Source organism: Pyxicephalus adspersus, chromosome 7, assembly GCF_032062135.1.
Source record: "Pyxicephalus adspersus chromosome 7, UCB_Pads_2.0, whole genome shotgun sequence".
Classification (NCBI taxonomy): Eukaryota; Metazoa; Chordata; class Amphibia; order Anura; family Pyxicephalidae; genus Pyxicephalus; species Pyxicephalus adspersus.
The window spans coordinates 10,644,461-10,660,544 of record NC_092864.1 but is presented as its reverse complement, the minus strand read 5'-3'; the positions used below and the strand labels follow the sequence as shown (position 1 = coordinate 10,660,544).

General features: G+C 40.9%; 1 protein-coding gene across 1 annotated transcript in view; it reads left to right on the top strand.

Moving 5' to 3' along the window:
• The window catches only part of TOM1L2 (target of myb1 like 2 membrane trafficking protein), a gene marked incomplete in the record, with an annotated part of 39,997 nt that extends 27,016 nt beyond the window's left edge, over positions 1-12,981 (top strand). Inside the window, 3 exon segments of the mRNA XM_072417436.1 lie at positions 4,638-4,697; positions 5,519-5,555; positions 6,307-12,981. Of these exon segments, the coding sequence (XP_072273537.1) occupies positions 4,638-4,697; positions 5,519-5,555; positions 6,307-6,455 (246 nt within the window).
• Between the last annotated feature and the right edge of the window lie 3,103 nt (positions 12,982-16,084).

Below are 16,084 nucleotides of genomic sequence, written 5' to 3'. Positions count from 1 at the left end.
TACTTAAAATGCTCGTACTGGGGTGCTTGCAAGAATATCTGTGATGAAAAATTTATGTAGGAAAACTATTATTCTATCAACCACAAGTAAGAAAGTAATTGGATAGATCTTTGGGATCTAACAGAATAGCAACTGATTGGGTAGAGTGCTTATGATTTTTATGCTGAGAACCTTTTAAAGAAAGATGACTTTCTTCTGCTAAGTCTTAACTGGGTATCAAAAAGTAACTCCTCAAAGCACTGTTTGCATCTAAAATAGCCAGTTATCAATAGAAGGGAGAGAAAAGTTCCTCTGGTAAGTCTGTATATGTATGATGTCTAATGTAGTATACATACAGTACCAACTTTTGAACAGTAGATGGCGATAAGTGATTTATAAATGTACATGTACAGGGTTTTCAATGGTAAAACTGGTTTTCTTTGGCTTTCTTGGGGGTCACCATTCCTCTGACTGCCCCCCACACATATAGCAGAAATTTCTCCTCATCCACACAAAATAGAAACTGAGGGAATATATCCCAAATTCCTGTGTGTTGATGGGTGTCTGGCCCTGCACGTTATCAATGTAGCTATGGCTTTAGAACAGTCAACATCACTGATGTCAATATAAGTTCTGCACCGATTGCTTTACTTATTTACATTTTTGAAGCTCCTTGCAGCAATTTCCTATTTTAAAATTCATCCTACATCTGAAGCCCAAATAATCACTAGACTAAAATGTTTGTAATAGCTGCCATGTACATTATACCATTGTGTGAGCAGAGTCCTAACATTCATATAGCTGTTACAGCAGCCTCTGGACAATTGCTGCACTATGTCCAGTGTGTCTAAGCAGCATCTCTCCCTGCTGGAGTCCTTATAATCCTACTGTTAGCTTTCTTTGCAAAGTATAGTTGGGGTGTTTTTTTTTGTTTTTGTTTTTTTGTGCATTGAAATGCCTATTCAAAATGAAAGGACTACTTAACACAGAGCACAATAATGCATAAAAAAAGCAAATAGCCTGAATGAGCCTTAATGAGGAACCCTAAAACATTGCAGGCAGAGAACAAATGTTATTGCCTAATATCTCTCTGCAGCTGAGCTTTTCCCCAATACTGACTTACCATGCCTGGTTCTATATTTTGTTGGAGATTCTCCCCAGCCCCTTTCACCTGGGTGCCTCACCCAGCACTTTTCTGTTACAACTCAGCTGTTTTTGGGTTGTTACTGAATAGTTGGATCACAATACAGGGCCTGCTACCCACCTACATCTTTTTCCCACCCGGCTTATAAAAAAAACTAGGGCTTTGCTTTCTTACATCAGTGCCTTTGATGATCTCTCACTGCAGATAATCCGCTGAAGGCACAGGGGCTGAAGGCGCAGGGGCTGAAGGCACAGTCATATACTTGATAGTGCTTTGCAATTTATCATAAGGATACACTGAATACATTTTTTAGGGTACAGCTTTTGCCTGATTAACTTTTTCAGCTGATTTAATTCTGCATTAATACAGGGCAGAGTCTGTCCAGTCCTCAGCTTGAGTGAGTTTAATAAATATCCTTATCCTGCCATCGGTAGCAGCCACATTATCAGAGGAAGCAATGTAAAAATGATTACATCCACTGTTTGTGTACAAGTTCAAATTCCCTCAGTGACAAGGCTTGTGTTTACACTGCTGTGAGTTGCATGATCCTATTGACCCCCCGTACCTGTCTAAAGTCCCTGACACGTGTGAAGTTTAATGGGACCTTGTAAAAGCCAATGTACTGGTATGACAGTGTTAGCAAACCACCTACTCCACCCTGCTGCCTATCTGGCGTCTTGCGGCAGTTTTAAATTTCCCTATCATTTGATTCAGTAAAGCAGAAATGCACATAAGGAACCTTGGGATGACGTACGCCATCACTATATCTATTTGAGATCTTAACTAGGGTTTATAGCAATAAAATACAATTTCGGTTGATGTACACGTAACGGTCCGGAAACCTTCAAGGGAATGAGCAATTGCAAAGGAGCCAATCATCATCAGTTAACATATGAAATGATTTAACACATACAAAATAGTTCTATTCTTTTAAATTACTTTCAAAACCGTTTTTTTCTGTGTGGTCACCAGGACAAGGATGATATTTCTTCCAGAGATAGAATGATTGCATCAATGAAAAGTTAAACTCTTGTCAACTTTTTTTTATTGTTCTCTTGGGGGGCGTGGAGTGGATTTCCCTTCGCCTAAAGCTGAACTCGAAATTCAAAAGCACGGCAAAGGTTACATTCTCATTTTTGTTTTCTGGGGACATAATTTTTACTTACCAGTGTTCTCCCTGTCCCCTCCACCCAGCTCTTTTTGGGTGGTAACTGAAAAGTTGTGTTACAATACAGAGGCTGCCACCAACCTGCAATTTTTTTCCCACCCCGCTTATAAAAAATTCTGAGCTGAACACTGCTTACCTTCATGTCACTTGACCTCTCTGATGCTCTGAGTTTTGGGATTGTCCTCACTTACAATGCCAGAGTTTAGCTTTAATATTTGCTCATCTCGACAGGAAGTGAGGACAAATCTGATCAGCAAGTTTTCTGACAGCAACAAAAAACCTTTCCCACTGTAAAGATGTTCCTGGAAGAAAAATTCTTCTTGTGTCCTGTCTGGTGACCACACAGGAATTGGAGAGAAATCACCCAGTGGTGTCAGACATCAATATAAATCCCATGGTGGTTACAAGACTCCCCCACTATTCCAAAAGTAAATGATTTCCATCTGCATTCATTTGTGGCCTCTTTCTGCAAAGTGTCACCTATTTTCCTTGTGCCACAGCAACTAGTCAGGTACCCTTTGTCACCTTTCCAGTGCAGGTTAGAAAAAAGAAAGGATTATCTAGCCGCTCTGGATACCAGAGGTCCTGTTACCTTCGGGGCCCCATGATATTAGTGCAACCAACAGGACTCCCTTAGTGACTGCTCTGGATTTTACTTTTCGTCATGGCATATCTATGAGGGTGCCGAGCAATCTGTATTTAGAGCCTACTCTGCTAATCTGCTGTTATTTTCCTGCTTTTGGAATGCTCACATAAATTTGAATAATCCCATTGGTTTAAATTGAGCAGTTCACTTGGCTGTTCAGAGGCTGCATTTGACGTTGATATATATTTCTTTGGAAGTAAGGAAAAAATAGTCCTACTAAGTGGAGTCAATTGGGCAATTACTGTCATATCCATATCAAAATGCTGATGGCATGCTTGCTTGTTTGCTGGGTGGATAGTGGGTTCCACCTGAAGTGTGCATATCGAACCACTTTTGATTCACTGACCCAAGAAAAGGATACTGGTGAAATTTTGGAGACATTACCTTCATCAATGACACTAATCCAGCACTCTCCTTATTACCTGCCTTGCATACAGTGTGGGATTGACCCGGAATTTAACATCACCTTGGTGCTTTGGATATCTTTTTGCTTTGTTGTTCTGCTTTCAAATCCCCTGAAGAAGCCCCCGCTTGCCGTAAAACGCGTCTGAATGCAGAGAAAATAAATTTGATATTTTTTTTTGTATATGTGTATGATAAAGCCACGTGATGGTCTTTTTTTTGGTTGTACGTTGTATATGTTGACATTATGTTTTTTTAAGTACATGTTTTAAATGAAATGGAATGTTTATTCTTTTGGTATGGGTATGCCAGTACTTTCCCGCTTGTGTCAACTTATGGGAAGTAGGACTAATATTTTCCTCTGATTGTTTAGGGCTATGGCATTGTTTGATACATGTATTATCTTTTAAAGGCAATTTCCTTTTATGTGCAGTGTGGACATAGTAAGTCATTTTAAGAAGTGTATGTGGGCAAGAGCTGACCATGTGGACAAACCATAGGACAAAATTACCCCTTTGGTTACTACTGTGCCCTATCAGGCAAATGTAATAGCATTTATTTGTAAAGTGGCTGTCATATCCCCAGTCCCTTAAAGGACCCCTGCATCATATTTTCAATCTCTATTTACACATTTAGCATGTCCTCAATCTCTGATCTTCATTAGCAATATGTTCAGAGTCTGTGATTGTCATATGTGTACACCCCGGGTATGTCCGAGGCTGCAGGTCCATATAGCTAATAAGAGGACCACGGAAGACAGGTTCTCATTGATCGTGAGATAAACATGTAGTAATTATAATATTAAATAGGATAAAAAACAGGATTTATATACGGCCAACATATTACGCAGCGCTGTACATTAAATAGGGGTTGCAAATGACTGACAGATACAGACTGTGACAGAGGAGGAAAAGAGGACCCTACCCCGAAGAGCTTACAATCTATATCTGTCATAAATATAGTGAATCCGGAGGGAGCTGCCTTTCCCTAACACATGTTTCTAAGGTGCCATGTTTGCTCGCTTCTTGGTTAATTTTCTTTTCCCACCATTGTTCATTTCACATTACCATGCTGTTAACCCCCACCTGCCTCTTTCTGCCTAATTTGATTTTAATTTTCATTCATATGTTTTTTTTTTTTTAACCACAGCACATTTTATATTATCACATATTGTTTATTCTTTGTTTTTTTTGTTTTGTTTTTTTGCATCCCACTTTTTTTTTTTCAATTTTAATTTTGGGCTGTCCTACCACACCTCATGCATGCGGATGTGTTTTGGCTGCACCTGCTTGCCATAGATTCCTGTGACACAGACCTCAGACATGGATGACCTAGAGGAATGGCTCGGTACAGATGTGGTGAGATTCAACTCTAAGCTGTCTTCTAGATTCACATTTCCTGCTTCTGTATTAATAACTGCTGTCCTTAGGTGTAGTAACTTAAAATATATTTATATTTGTGTATTCACTTCAGGTAAGGATGTGTCTTTTTAGTGTTTTAATACTTTAATCATTACTTTTAAAATTAGGATCCTCAACCTTTTTATGACTTTTATTTAGCCCACATAGCAATTTTGGAGTAATTTTAAACTCAATTTAACTTTCTTTTTGAGTTCTTTAGATACTTTCTAGGTGCATTGAAGCGAAAGGTGTGCAAACTCCTAAGGTTGGTTTCTTTGGAAAAGAAGTCCCAGGCAATGTCCCCTGCCAGTATGCTGCAGAGAGGGATCTTTCCTTTCTGTGTGGAAGCAGTGAATGATTCCTGCTGATTAGATAACTTCAAATCATCTGCAGGGAGAGCAAAGACTCATCACTGCAGCACTGGCAGGGGGTAGGCTTTTCTACTTCTTCATGTTTTAAACCAGCCTGCTTTGGTCTACTTATAGGATAAAATGTGATTTAAAAAATAATTTTAACAAAGTAAACCTCAGCTTTTTTTGGTGACCTCCACAGTGTGTTTGATAATAGAACCAAATCAAATGATTTTTGTGTTGGTTGATCCTAATGACATGCCTGACTTTTCACACTGAGGTGGTGTCATTGTACATTGATGGGTTTGGCACATCTTTCATTTCTATGTCATTGATACAAAACTCCAATTCTTTACAATTCATCTATTTCTACATTCTTCTCCTAAGCCAGCTTGATTGTGTTTCTCTTTTTTTTTTTTTTTTTTCTAGAAAGGGGAAGACCCGGAGGAAGGAGTGACAAGTGAAGGTACATCTTTAGTGTTTGCAGGGGAGGATAAGCTAATAAATAGCAGAATGAGGGATGGCAAATCCTTCCGTTAGCCGCTCCCCACTGCCACTTTTCTCAATACCATGACGTTTTACTTGTGAGTGTTGTGTCAACGGCAGTTTAACCTCAACCACTGTGTTGTGCATTTGGGGTTTGCTGCCTTTCAATGTTTTTAGGTAGTTGATGTATAAAAAAAAAAAGAAGTAACTACTGCAACCTACAATTGTTGCATTTAAGTGAATGGAAGCAGCTGCCAGCTCAAGGGCAGCCAGAAGCAACATGCTGTGTTCAGCAACCGCAGCTGCAACAACATGCACAAAGTGGTTCACAACCTCTCCCATTTATTTGAACTGCTGGTTTCTATAAAGCTTGCCCACATGCCATTTGTACTCGCCATTACAATGTTCCCTCATCACTTTTTTTTCTGCTGCTGCAAAATGCCTGTTTCTTTGGGATATGGGGAGGCATGTGACCTCCTGTGACCAACCACTGTGCACTTGATTGCTTCCTGCAAGGCTTCAACATGGGTTCTTTTGCAGTGATTGGGAAAGAATCAAGAGAAGCAAGGGAGCGTTGCAAATTTGAGTATAATTAGCCCAGGAAGGGCGAGGGTTACAAAGATCCTGGCACATGACAAGATCCCTTTAGATGCCCTTTTTGCTTGTTTATTACCTCTCCTGCTCTGAAACTAACGATCCTATTATAATAATTTCTTTTTTTCATTCTTTAGAGTTTGACAAGTTCCTAGAAGAACGGGCCAAGGCAGCCGAAAGATTACCGGATCTCCCGTCTCCTCCCAGCACAGAGCCCGCCGTAGCGGCTAACCCGGCCAACCGAAAGAAACAGGATCGAGCCGATGATACGCTGTTTGCATTGTAAATAATCTCACTTCTGTATAGCGCTCATTGCACTCCCCACCCACCGCCGCGCACAGGCGCTCCAATCTGTCCTGTAGCCACACATTAAAACTGGGACCACCTGCGGAAACTACTTTGTAAGATCAAACACCATTTATAGGAATAAAACCCATGAGGAACTACCTCTGAGCAGGCAGCCATTTTGTGAAATGAATCTACATTTTGTGATTGCAGATCATTAATTTGTGGGGAACTAGTAATAGGACATGAATACAGGTGGGGCCGCCATCCTTAGGGCAAAGCTTTGGCTCCTGTAAAGGGTTATACAGGGCCTTGTAATAAGCATAGCCTTCATCCCGCTGCTGTCTGCTTTGATCATAAGGAAAAAAATATGCTTTAATCCCCAATATCTTACCTGTACATACATGCCTTTCCTTCCCTCCCCTCCCCTAGGACTCCATATAAAATAACTGGTATACACTAACAAATGAGTGAACTTGTCATGGTTTACATACACTTTATGTATAGATTGCTGCAGAAAGTTTTATTAAAGTGACCCTTTTTACTTTGCCCTGTATGAGCAAAGCTCATTTCCCTTGTTAAACCCTATCAGGCCCAATGCCTTCAGTTGCATGTTGTTTTGTCTTTTATTGTCAAATCTGGTTACTTACATGTGGATAGGTAACATTCCTTTCCACATGTATCGTCCATGTGTTCGGCACATGTGTGCCCCCAGGAGCAGTGATTGAGGTGTTGGCCAAACCCTAAAACCAGCAAGCTTCTGATTTCCTCTGGCTATGCTGATCAAAACTTTATGCTTGTACCTGAATATTAAAATTGTAAGTTTTCTAGGGACTAGGTACCTTGAGGTCTACTGAAGGCAGACATTTTGTTTAACCATTGTCTATGGCAGTGCAACCCTCTAAGGTTCTTTAGAAACCTTTGGGCCAAAAAGGACATAAATCTAATTTATGAGCACCAAATGCCATGGCAAGCAAATGTAAAAGTAGCAGTAATACCATCACTGTGCTATACATAGCCTGTGCAGAAATCAAGGCTATAGGAGGGGTCCAGCAAGCCCAACCACTACAGGCCAGGGTGGAGCCAAGACCAGTCACCCTGCAAAAAGGGAGAGAACAGAATAGGTTGGTCCTAATACAGGCAACTCTACAGCTCTGAAAAAGATCCCAAAACACCCCAAGATTCAAGTAGGAAGGCATATGGCTGGTTCAACCATCTTGCATACATTCAGATGTATACATGCTTTAAAAAGCAGAGAAAAGTGAACAAATCCATATCAACAAATCAGAATTCATTTTTCATTGGTGTGAGTGCAGCTATCTGAATTCTGATTGGCTGTTTTGAATTACCCTACACGCATTTATGAGCCCATGGAGGTCCCATATATGTCAATAGTACCTAATGTATTGGTAGGTACTCGCTCAAATAATGGCTGCTTTGCCCAGTTTGTTCCAATTTATCTCCATATAGGAACCCTTCAAAGACAATAAGTCTGTCTAGGTCTCACAATGTTATGTGCGACATTGCTCCCAGGAGTTCCCAGTTCCTGCAGTTACAGGACAGAAGGGCGTTTAGGCTTGAGGCCTGCTCCATAGTATTTGGCGGTAGTGTCCTTCTAGGTGGCGCTCTGCACATTCCTAATTTCTCTTGTAAATGTTCCCTATCTGCACCTCCACTGTAACTGCAATAGCACTGCATGTCTCATCTCTCTTCAAGACGGTAGGTCTCTTTTCATATGTATATTTAGAGAGAGAGAGAGAAGGCGTAATGTATACCTGAACTGCAATGTTTGCACATCTTTCTTACCTCTCAGATAATTCAGTTGAACAGTAAAATTTAACGGTCGCCTCCCCATATTTTATTCATTTCTGCTGATATTAAAAAAAAAAAGATTCAATAATGAAGACCTTCATTTGGAAAGATGCATTTTGGGTGGTCAGTTATTATGGCCTCATGTGCAAAGTTAGATTAGCATCCAGGGTGCTTTGCAAAAGATTCAATCCATTTATGAGAGACTTCCTCCAGTTTCCATCATTGCTGTGCTGATTGGAGTAATCAGAGTTTGTCTGACACAGTGACAGGCCGCTGAAAAGGGCAACAACCGTTTGGGAACTGTACAGTGGTAGCCCAGATTTGGTACCCTCTAGCGAATTGCACCATTGACCATATACAATAGTTGGCCCATATACCTACTTGAATCTGTGGTCACATGACACATGTCACGTGTCTGCCGTATTGCGAAGTGAGAAAATTCTTCTTTGGGTACCTAGTCCACCACCGTCACCAGGACAAGGGGCGACACAAGACCAGTCAGTGGCAAGCCCAAATTTTACCGGTGCATCGTTGGTCATTGTCTTTAAAAGAGGGGTCATAGAGGGTCACATGATGTGTTGGAGTACAAAGGACCTTATTTTATTTTTTTTTTTTTTTTATTATAAATGGATTTTAAAAGCCTAAAGATAAGCTTTAAGGAAATATAGTAAAACACAGTTCATGAAGATAATTCTACAAAAAGGCATTAAAGGGAATGTACAGATATTTTATATATTTTACTTTTTAATAAGGTTCATTGCATTCTTAAAAATGTTTAGTTTGAGACGGATAAATATTACCTACCTACTTTGCTATAGATCCAAGATACACTGTATCACCTACCTGCTGTTTACAGAGCTTAATAGCTCAGGATAAAACATAGAAGTGACTCCTCCCCCTCTACCTGCTCTGTACAGGTATATGGAGAGGGTCAAATAGGGAGAGACAGCGTAAAAGAAAATGTCTACTGCTGTCTCTTCCCATACAAATGAATGTATCATGTTAATTTCCTGCAAAGAGGGAAGGGATGGTTGTGATTCTCAGGTGTACTTACAGGAAACTGAAATCTATGCTGGGTGATATTAATGGACAGCATTAGGTGTGGCAGTAACACTAAGCCAGCAACCATGTACAATGTGAAAATTGTTGCTGCTTTTAAGCTGTAGGACCAATAGCACAGCAAGGGTGGTCAGATCTTATATAAATAAAATCATTACATTTTGCAGTCCCTACGTATGCGGTGTACCTTTGCATGAAGGTGTTGCTCTTTAGCTGTACCTTTGCCTATAATCTAATAACCCAATCCGTTTCTACTCAAAATGACATTATTGGTCTTCATTTAACCCAACACCATCACCTGATCTTATTGGGCATTCCTTACCGTACCCACAATCTCTCTCACTGCAGGGAACCAATATACTTATAATAAAGTAAAGCTAACACAACTATAACCTACATCTATTTACCGTGGAAGCCATTATTGGAATGGTCATCTTAACCTTTCGGATGCCATATATTTTTTTTCTATGCCAGTTTACATTGCTATGGTGTAATACAAGTTATCCATGATACTGCTGGCTATGGATTGTATTTGGTGTTATTTAATTTGGGAAATCACTGCACTGTCTGAATGTAAGCAGCCTGGTCAGCAATGATGCAAGGGATGTATAAAGAAGCTTTTCTTTAGATGGATATATAGAGAAAGGTGGTGTTGACTATATCAACTAATCAGATTTGAATGAACTTTATTTAAGCGAAACCAAACACTTTTTTTTTTTTTTTTTATATTTATACTCACATATCCCAATTCCATCGTGGGTTCCGCCATCTTCTTCCTTCTTCTCTTCCTAGATTTGATTGGCCATCTTGACTGGCTGGGCCTGGATGATGTAGCTCCCTTGCATGTGGCGTTCAAACAGTCCCAGCAAGCAGCGCTGATATGTAAAAGAAGAGATGGCGACCAGGCGGGTGCGAATGCCTATTGCAGAAGGGACATCGCCTGTCCCTTTTTGCAATAAAGCCTCACCTGTTCCCAGTATTTTAGAAGTAGGACTCAGGTGGCATGCAATGTAATTTAACAACATTGCGTTCCTCCTCCTCCTGGTGTGCATATTAATACTGACCTTTGCTATTCCTGAAACTTGTTTGAAAACCTGGGGAGAGGGAATTGAGACTTCAGTGGAGCCAGCAGAAAGACATCCTCTAGACTTCTATAGCCGTAGGAGAAAAGTATCACATAGACTTCTCTGGGGCCAGGTGAATGATATCACATAGACTTCCATGGGATCAGGATAATAATATGACAGACTTATTTAGGTCAGGAAGCAGGAGTATGGTATCACATATACTTATGTGGAACCAGGAGAATTATATTACAGACTTTCTGTGGGCCAAGAGAATGGTGTCACCTAGACTTCTATGGGGCCAAGAGAATAGTATCACATAGACTTCTATAGGGAATAGAATGATATCTTCTCCCCTTCCTCTCAGGATGCAATGATCAGACCTAAACTGCCATTAGGAAGAGGACAATCCCATGAATCCAGTGTAAGCTCCAGCAGTGGAGTTTACATAGTATTGGGACCTCGGCTCCGATGAATAAATGGAGCATTGGGAATGCACAGCAAATCATGTCACTGGGTAGCCCTGAATTAGCAAAGTGATCTATACCCTGAAAATTCAGCAAAGCAACATAGAAAACTACAGGTACTCATATATCATGGGAATGTTTTTTTTTTTTTTCCCCAAAAAATATGTTGGGCAGAATCTGGTCACTGATAAACAACACCCACCTTTCTATTTCACTGTTATGTTTTTTTGAAAAGAATAATATAGGAAGCTAATTTCTCCAATCGTATGATTATTGTACTACTGTTGTGGATTAATGTGACCATAATAGGAAGTAATTGTATGTTGACATATTGGGACAGCTTGAATCGCAATGAAACAATATTGTTACAATGATAAGAGAAAGTTTTTATTTAACCTGCAGGGGATTATTCGAATTGATGGTTATTGCTGCATCTGTTAACAGAATAATGGGGAAAATTAATGTTGTTGTCAGATATAATCTAAATGGAATGTCTGAATTTATAAGTGTTGTCGCCTATGTGATAATATTGAAAGGGGCAAACAAAAGACTTTAAAGGAAATCTGTCCATTTTTTTTGCTCTCAGGACAGGAAGTTATGGGAAATGTCAGTACCGGGAGCATAGACCTAAACCAAAACACAATTTTTTTAAGGCTGGGGAAATCCTATTCCCCATTTCCTTTATGGGGACAGGAAGTTCTAACTGGGCTTGTAGACAGAATAAAGACACTGAGAAAAATGTAACTCATTCCAACAAAAAAATGGCCGGACTTCGATCATACCACTTAGTCCATGGCAGTTTTAACATCCTTCTGCTGCCCTAATATTGATTTTCATGTTTGCACAATAGAGTCGTGTAGACTTCAATGGGGCCAGGAGAATAGTATCACCTAGATTTCTATGGGGCTAGGAGAATAGTATCACATAGCCTTCTATAGGGGCAGGAGAATAGGATTACATAGCCTTCTATAGGGGCAGGAGAACAGGATTACATTGACTTCTATAGGGGCAGGAGAGTAGTATCACATATTATATTAGTATCATTCTCCTGGCCCCATGGAAATTTAGGTGATACCATTCTGCCCCTATAGCAGTCTATCGCATAGACTTCTATAGAAAATGGTATCACATAGATCTCTATAGGCCCAGGAGAATATCACATAGACATTAGCGGGCCAGGAAAATAAATTTTACCTTCCAAATATTACCATACTTTACACTATATAATTCCTATAAAGATATCCTTTCTACCTATAGTACTTGCTGTACATTTGGTTTAAAGTGAACCTGTCACATTATGAAACCAGGGGCCCGGAGAAAGATATCACATAGACATCTATGGGAACAGGAGAATGATATCACTAATAGACTTCCATGGGGCCAGGAGAAGGATTTCCACATCCCAGCCTCATAGATATTACTATACTTTACACTATATACTTCCCATAAAGATGTCCTGTCTACCAGTACTTTCTTGGTTTAAAGTGAACCTGTCACATGATGAATCCAGGGGCCGGAAGAATTACATCCCATAGACTTCTATAAGACCAGGAGAAGGATCTTTACCTCCAGCTCCATAGAAATACTTGAACTCTAACTACTACTTTGCTCCAGAGAACTAATTTACCTAGAGGTGGTGCAAAGTGTGCCACTGAAATAGGGCCCCGGACCCTCCTCAGCTAACAGGGGCCCTTACAAGGGCCCAAGTCAGTTCTGCACGGGGGCAAACTATTGACTTTGTCCGCCACTGCTGATAATGGAGTGTAAATCCATCCTTGTCTTGGCACTGCCAGGCTGCCATCTCAGCTCCGTCCCCCCCCCAATACCAAGCTACCATGTATATTTTATCTTAAATTATTTTATATTTTATACATGCAAACACTAATTGTAGATTCTTAATGTTAAGAGGAAAGTATTTATTTGTTGCAACATGTTTTCTTCTGTGTATCTTAATTTTTAAGCTGTGGAAGACTATAAATATTTTAGAGAGTTCTTTGTCATTAGAAATCATTCTCCCCTCTTCCCTCCCATGTATGTCTGTCTACTAAGAAGCAGTTTTGTTTTGCTGAAACGTACTACTGTAGTCACAATATGTATGAGTACATAAAATAAAACGGTAACAAGATATCGGATTGTCACAATTATTCATTTTTTTATTTTAAAAAGGGGGGCAAATTAGAAATACATTGGTAATTACAAAGCAAAAGGGGGCGCTCTTGGCGTCCGGAGGAAAAGAAGTTTAAGCTCCGGATAAGGAAGGGATTCTTCACTGTAAGGTCTGTGAAAAATTTGGAATCGGCTCCCTCAGGAAGTAGTTTTAGCAACTACTATAGATTGTCTTAAGAAAAAGCTGGATGATTTCTAGATCTGTATTTTTCCTCTGGATCAGGATCATGTCCATGAGGTTTTATATCTGGGATGTTTATTTCTTAAGTGGTTGAATTTTCTATTTTCAACCTAAGTATGTAAGACTAATGAAATGCAAATATTATTACTATTACACAGAATTTATATTGCACATTACACATATTGCACAGTGCTTTACAAAGTCCATAGTCATGTGACTAGCTGTCCCTTGAAGGGGCTCACAATCTAATCTCCCTACCATAGTCATATGCCATTACCATAGTCTAAGGTCAATTTTAGGTGAAGCCAATTAACCTAACTGTGCATGTTTTTGGAATGTGGGAGGAAACCGGAGTACCCATGCAACCACTGGGAAGAACTTGCAAACTCCATGCAAATATTGTCCTGGCCGATATTCAAGCCTGGGACCTAGCGCTGCAAAGGTGCTAACTTCAGACCCACATTGCTGTCCACAGCAATGCCACTTTCTTGTTGGCCATAGCAGCAAGGATTCAACAGCAATTTGGTCAATTTTGGGTTGACACCATAGTAGCAGGTGAGTGAGCTAGCTGAGTGTCTGTTCTGTGGTGCCCATTGTAGGACATTCTTCTTACATCACTCTATCCACATCAGTCTTCATGTTGACCAACCTCACCTCAAAGGTTTGCAAGAATGGTTTGCATAGTAAACTGCTGTAGTGTAGCAGCAAACAACACCGCAGGTAACACATTTGCATGTGTTAGGCTTTTTCCAAAAGCAACTGCGCAGACAAAGAAACTTGTCACTTTCTGGACACACCGTGATCTGCTGCAGCCTCGTACAAAAAGTGATTCCCAATCTTTCCTATTTATATGAATGGGAGTGGATGGGACTGAAGTTGGGCCTGTGGCAAAAAGCTGCAGTTTACCGTGGGTCTGATTTGTGATGCCGAATCGTAGGATGTTCTTACATCAGTCTTCATGTTACCCTGACCCGCCAACCCTAGCAGGAATGGTTTTAAATAAAATTGGGCACTGGGCAAAAATAAACGAGAGCCCTAAAGCATAGCATTCCAGTTCCCTGCCCCTCTGCTATTTTGGTAGTTTGGTCGATGGAGAAGGTGGGCACTGAGCAGTTGGCAAGTTTGCCCCTTTACCCTTAAAACTAAATCTGCACTCTTACAAAAATCAGCTATATCCTTATAAAAACCTAAAGGTTGTGGTGAAAATCCGCATAGTTGGTTGCATAGCAAACTGCTGCTGTGTCCCGGGGGGCAGCAAACTGTCCAACCGGTAACATATCTGCATGCAGTGCAGTTCTTTCCTAAGCAACCACGCAGGCCAAAAGAGACTTGACGATTTCTGGAACCGTGTTGCAATATGCTTAAGCCAGGTGCAAAAAATGGTTCCCAACCACTCCTATTCACTTTAATGGGAGTGGCTGAGACCATGGTTGATCTTGCAGTAGCGTTGTGGTTCATTGCAGCTCTAAAAGAGAACTATACTTTCATAGCCTGGATTGTAAGCTCTTCAGGGCAGGGCCCTCTCTTTCTGTGTCACTATCTGTGACAACCCTTATTTATTGTACAGCACTATGTAATATGTTGGTGCTATATAAATCCTGTTTATTATTAAGAATATAATTTTTTAAACTACCTCCAGCTCCTAGGAACCTCCTAAAAATCTTGTATTTGTCAGTCCTCATTCTTGTCCTGTCCACTATATGTGGGCCATGGGTTGCTGTACAGCTGCTATTAGCCTTGTCTGAGTTGGCCCCCTACTTTTAATGTGCATGCCCCCTCCCCCACCAAAAAAAAAAAATCTATTGAGATGTTAGTAAATGTTAACGATAGGCATCCCCTCCATAGGAATGGATGGGATTTTCCCAAACATGCACAGATGTAGGGGACCACTGGCCATGGGCTGCACCACATACCCATGGGAGGAGCTCGGACAGGGGAGTCCAACACTTTGGAGAGGAGCTAGGAGTGAGGAGTCCAACATTTAGGGGAGTATGTGGGACAGGGGAGGACCTGGAACAACAGAGTCCAAAACTTTGGGGAGGAGCTGGGACTGGGGAGTCCAACACTTTGGGGAGGAGCTGGGACAGGGGAGTTCCACACTTTGGGGAGGAGCTCGGACAGGGGAGTCCAACACTTTGGAGAGGAGCTAGGAATGAGGACTCCAACATTTAGGGGAGTACGTGGGACAGGGGAGGACCTGGAACAACATCCAAAACTTTGAAGAGGAGCTGGGACTGGGGAGTCCAACATTTTGGGGAGTACCTGGGACAGGCAAGGACCTGGGACAAGGTAGTCCACCACTTTGGGGAGGAACTGGGACAGGAAAGTCCAAAACTTTGGGGAGGAGCTGGGTCTGGGGAGTCCAACACTTTGGGGAGGAGCTCGGACAGGGGAGTCCAACACTTTGGGGGTGTCTTCTGGGGAAACACAAGGAAGGTGAATAATTTAACGTATGCCTATATGAATGTATATCACCCTTCAAAATATAAATGGAATAAGAACCTGACGCGTAGTATTTATCGCACGTACACACACGTGTAAGTATAGAGATGTTATATCGGAATTGATAAGTGTGTCGTTAATGCAATCTTATCGGTGCTGGACTTTGCCAGCTACTGCTATCACACATCTGTAATGAGTTTCTGCTTACTGTATAGGTCATCTGTCTGCCTATAGTGCCTTTTCTGCATTTTGTCACATGATAAAATTTGCACTTATTAGCCAACCAACAGTGTCCACAGGCATCAGGTGACGGGAACCGAACACAACCAGGGGTGCCAGTCTCAGGTCTTAGGGGTGCAGCTGGCGGTGGTTTTTCAGAAAAGTAAAAGGTTAAAAAAAACAAAAATGAGCCAGGTTAGAGATGAATGCAGTGATTATG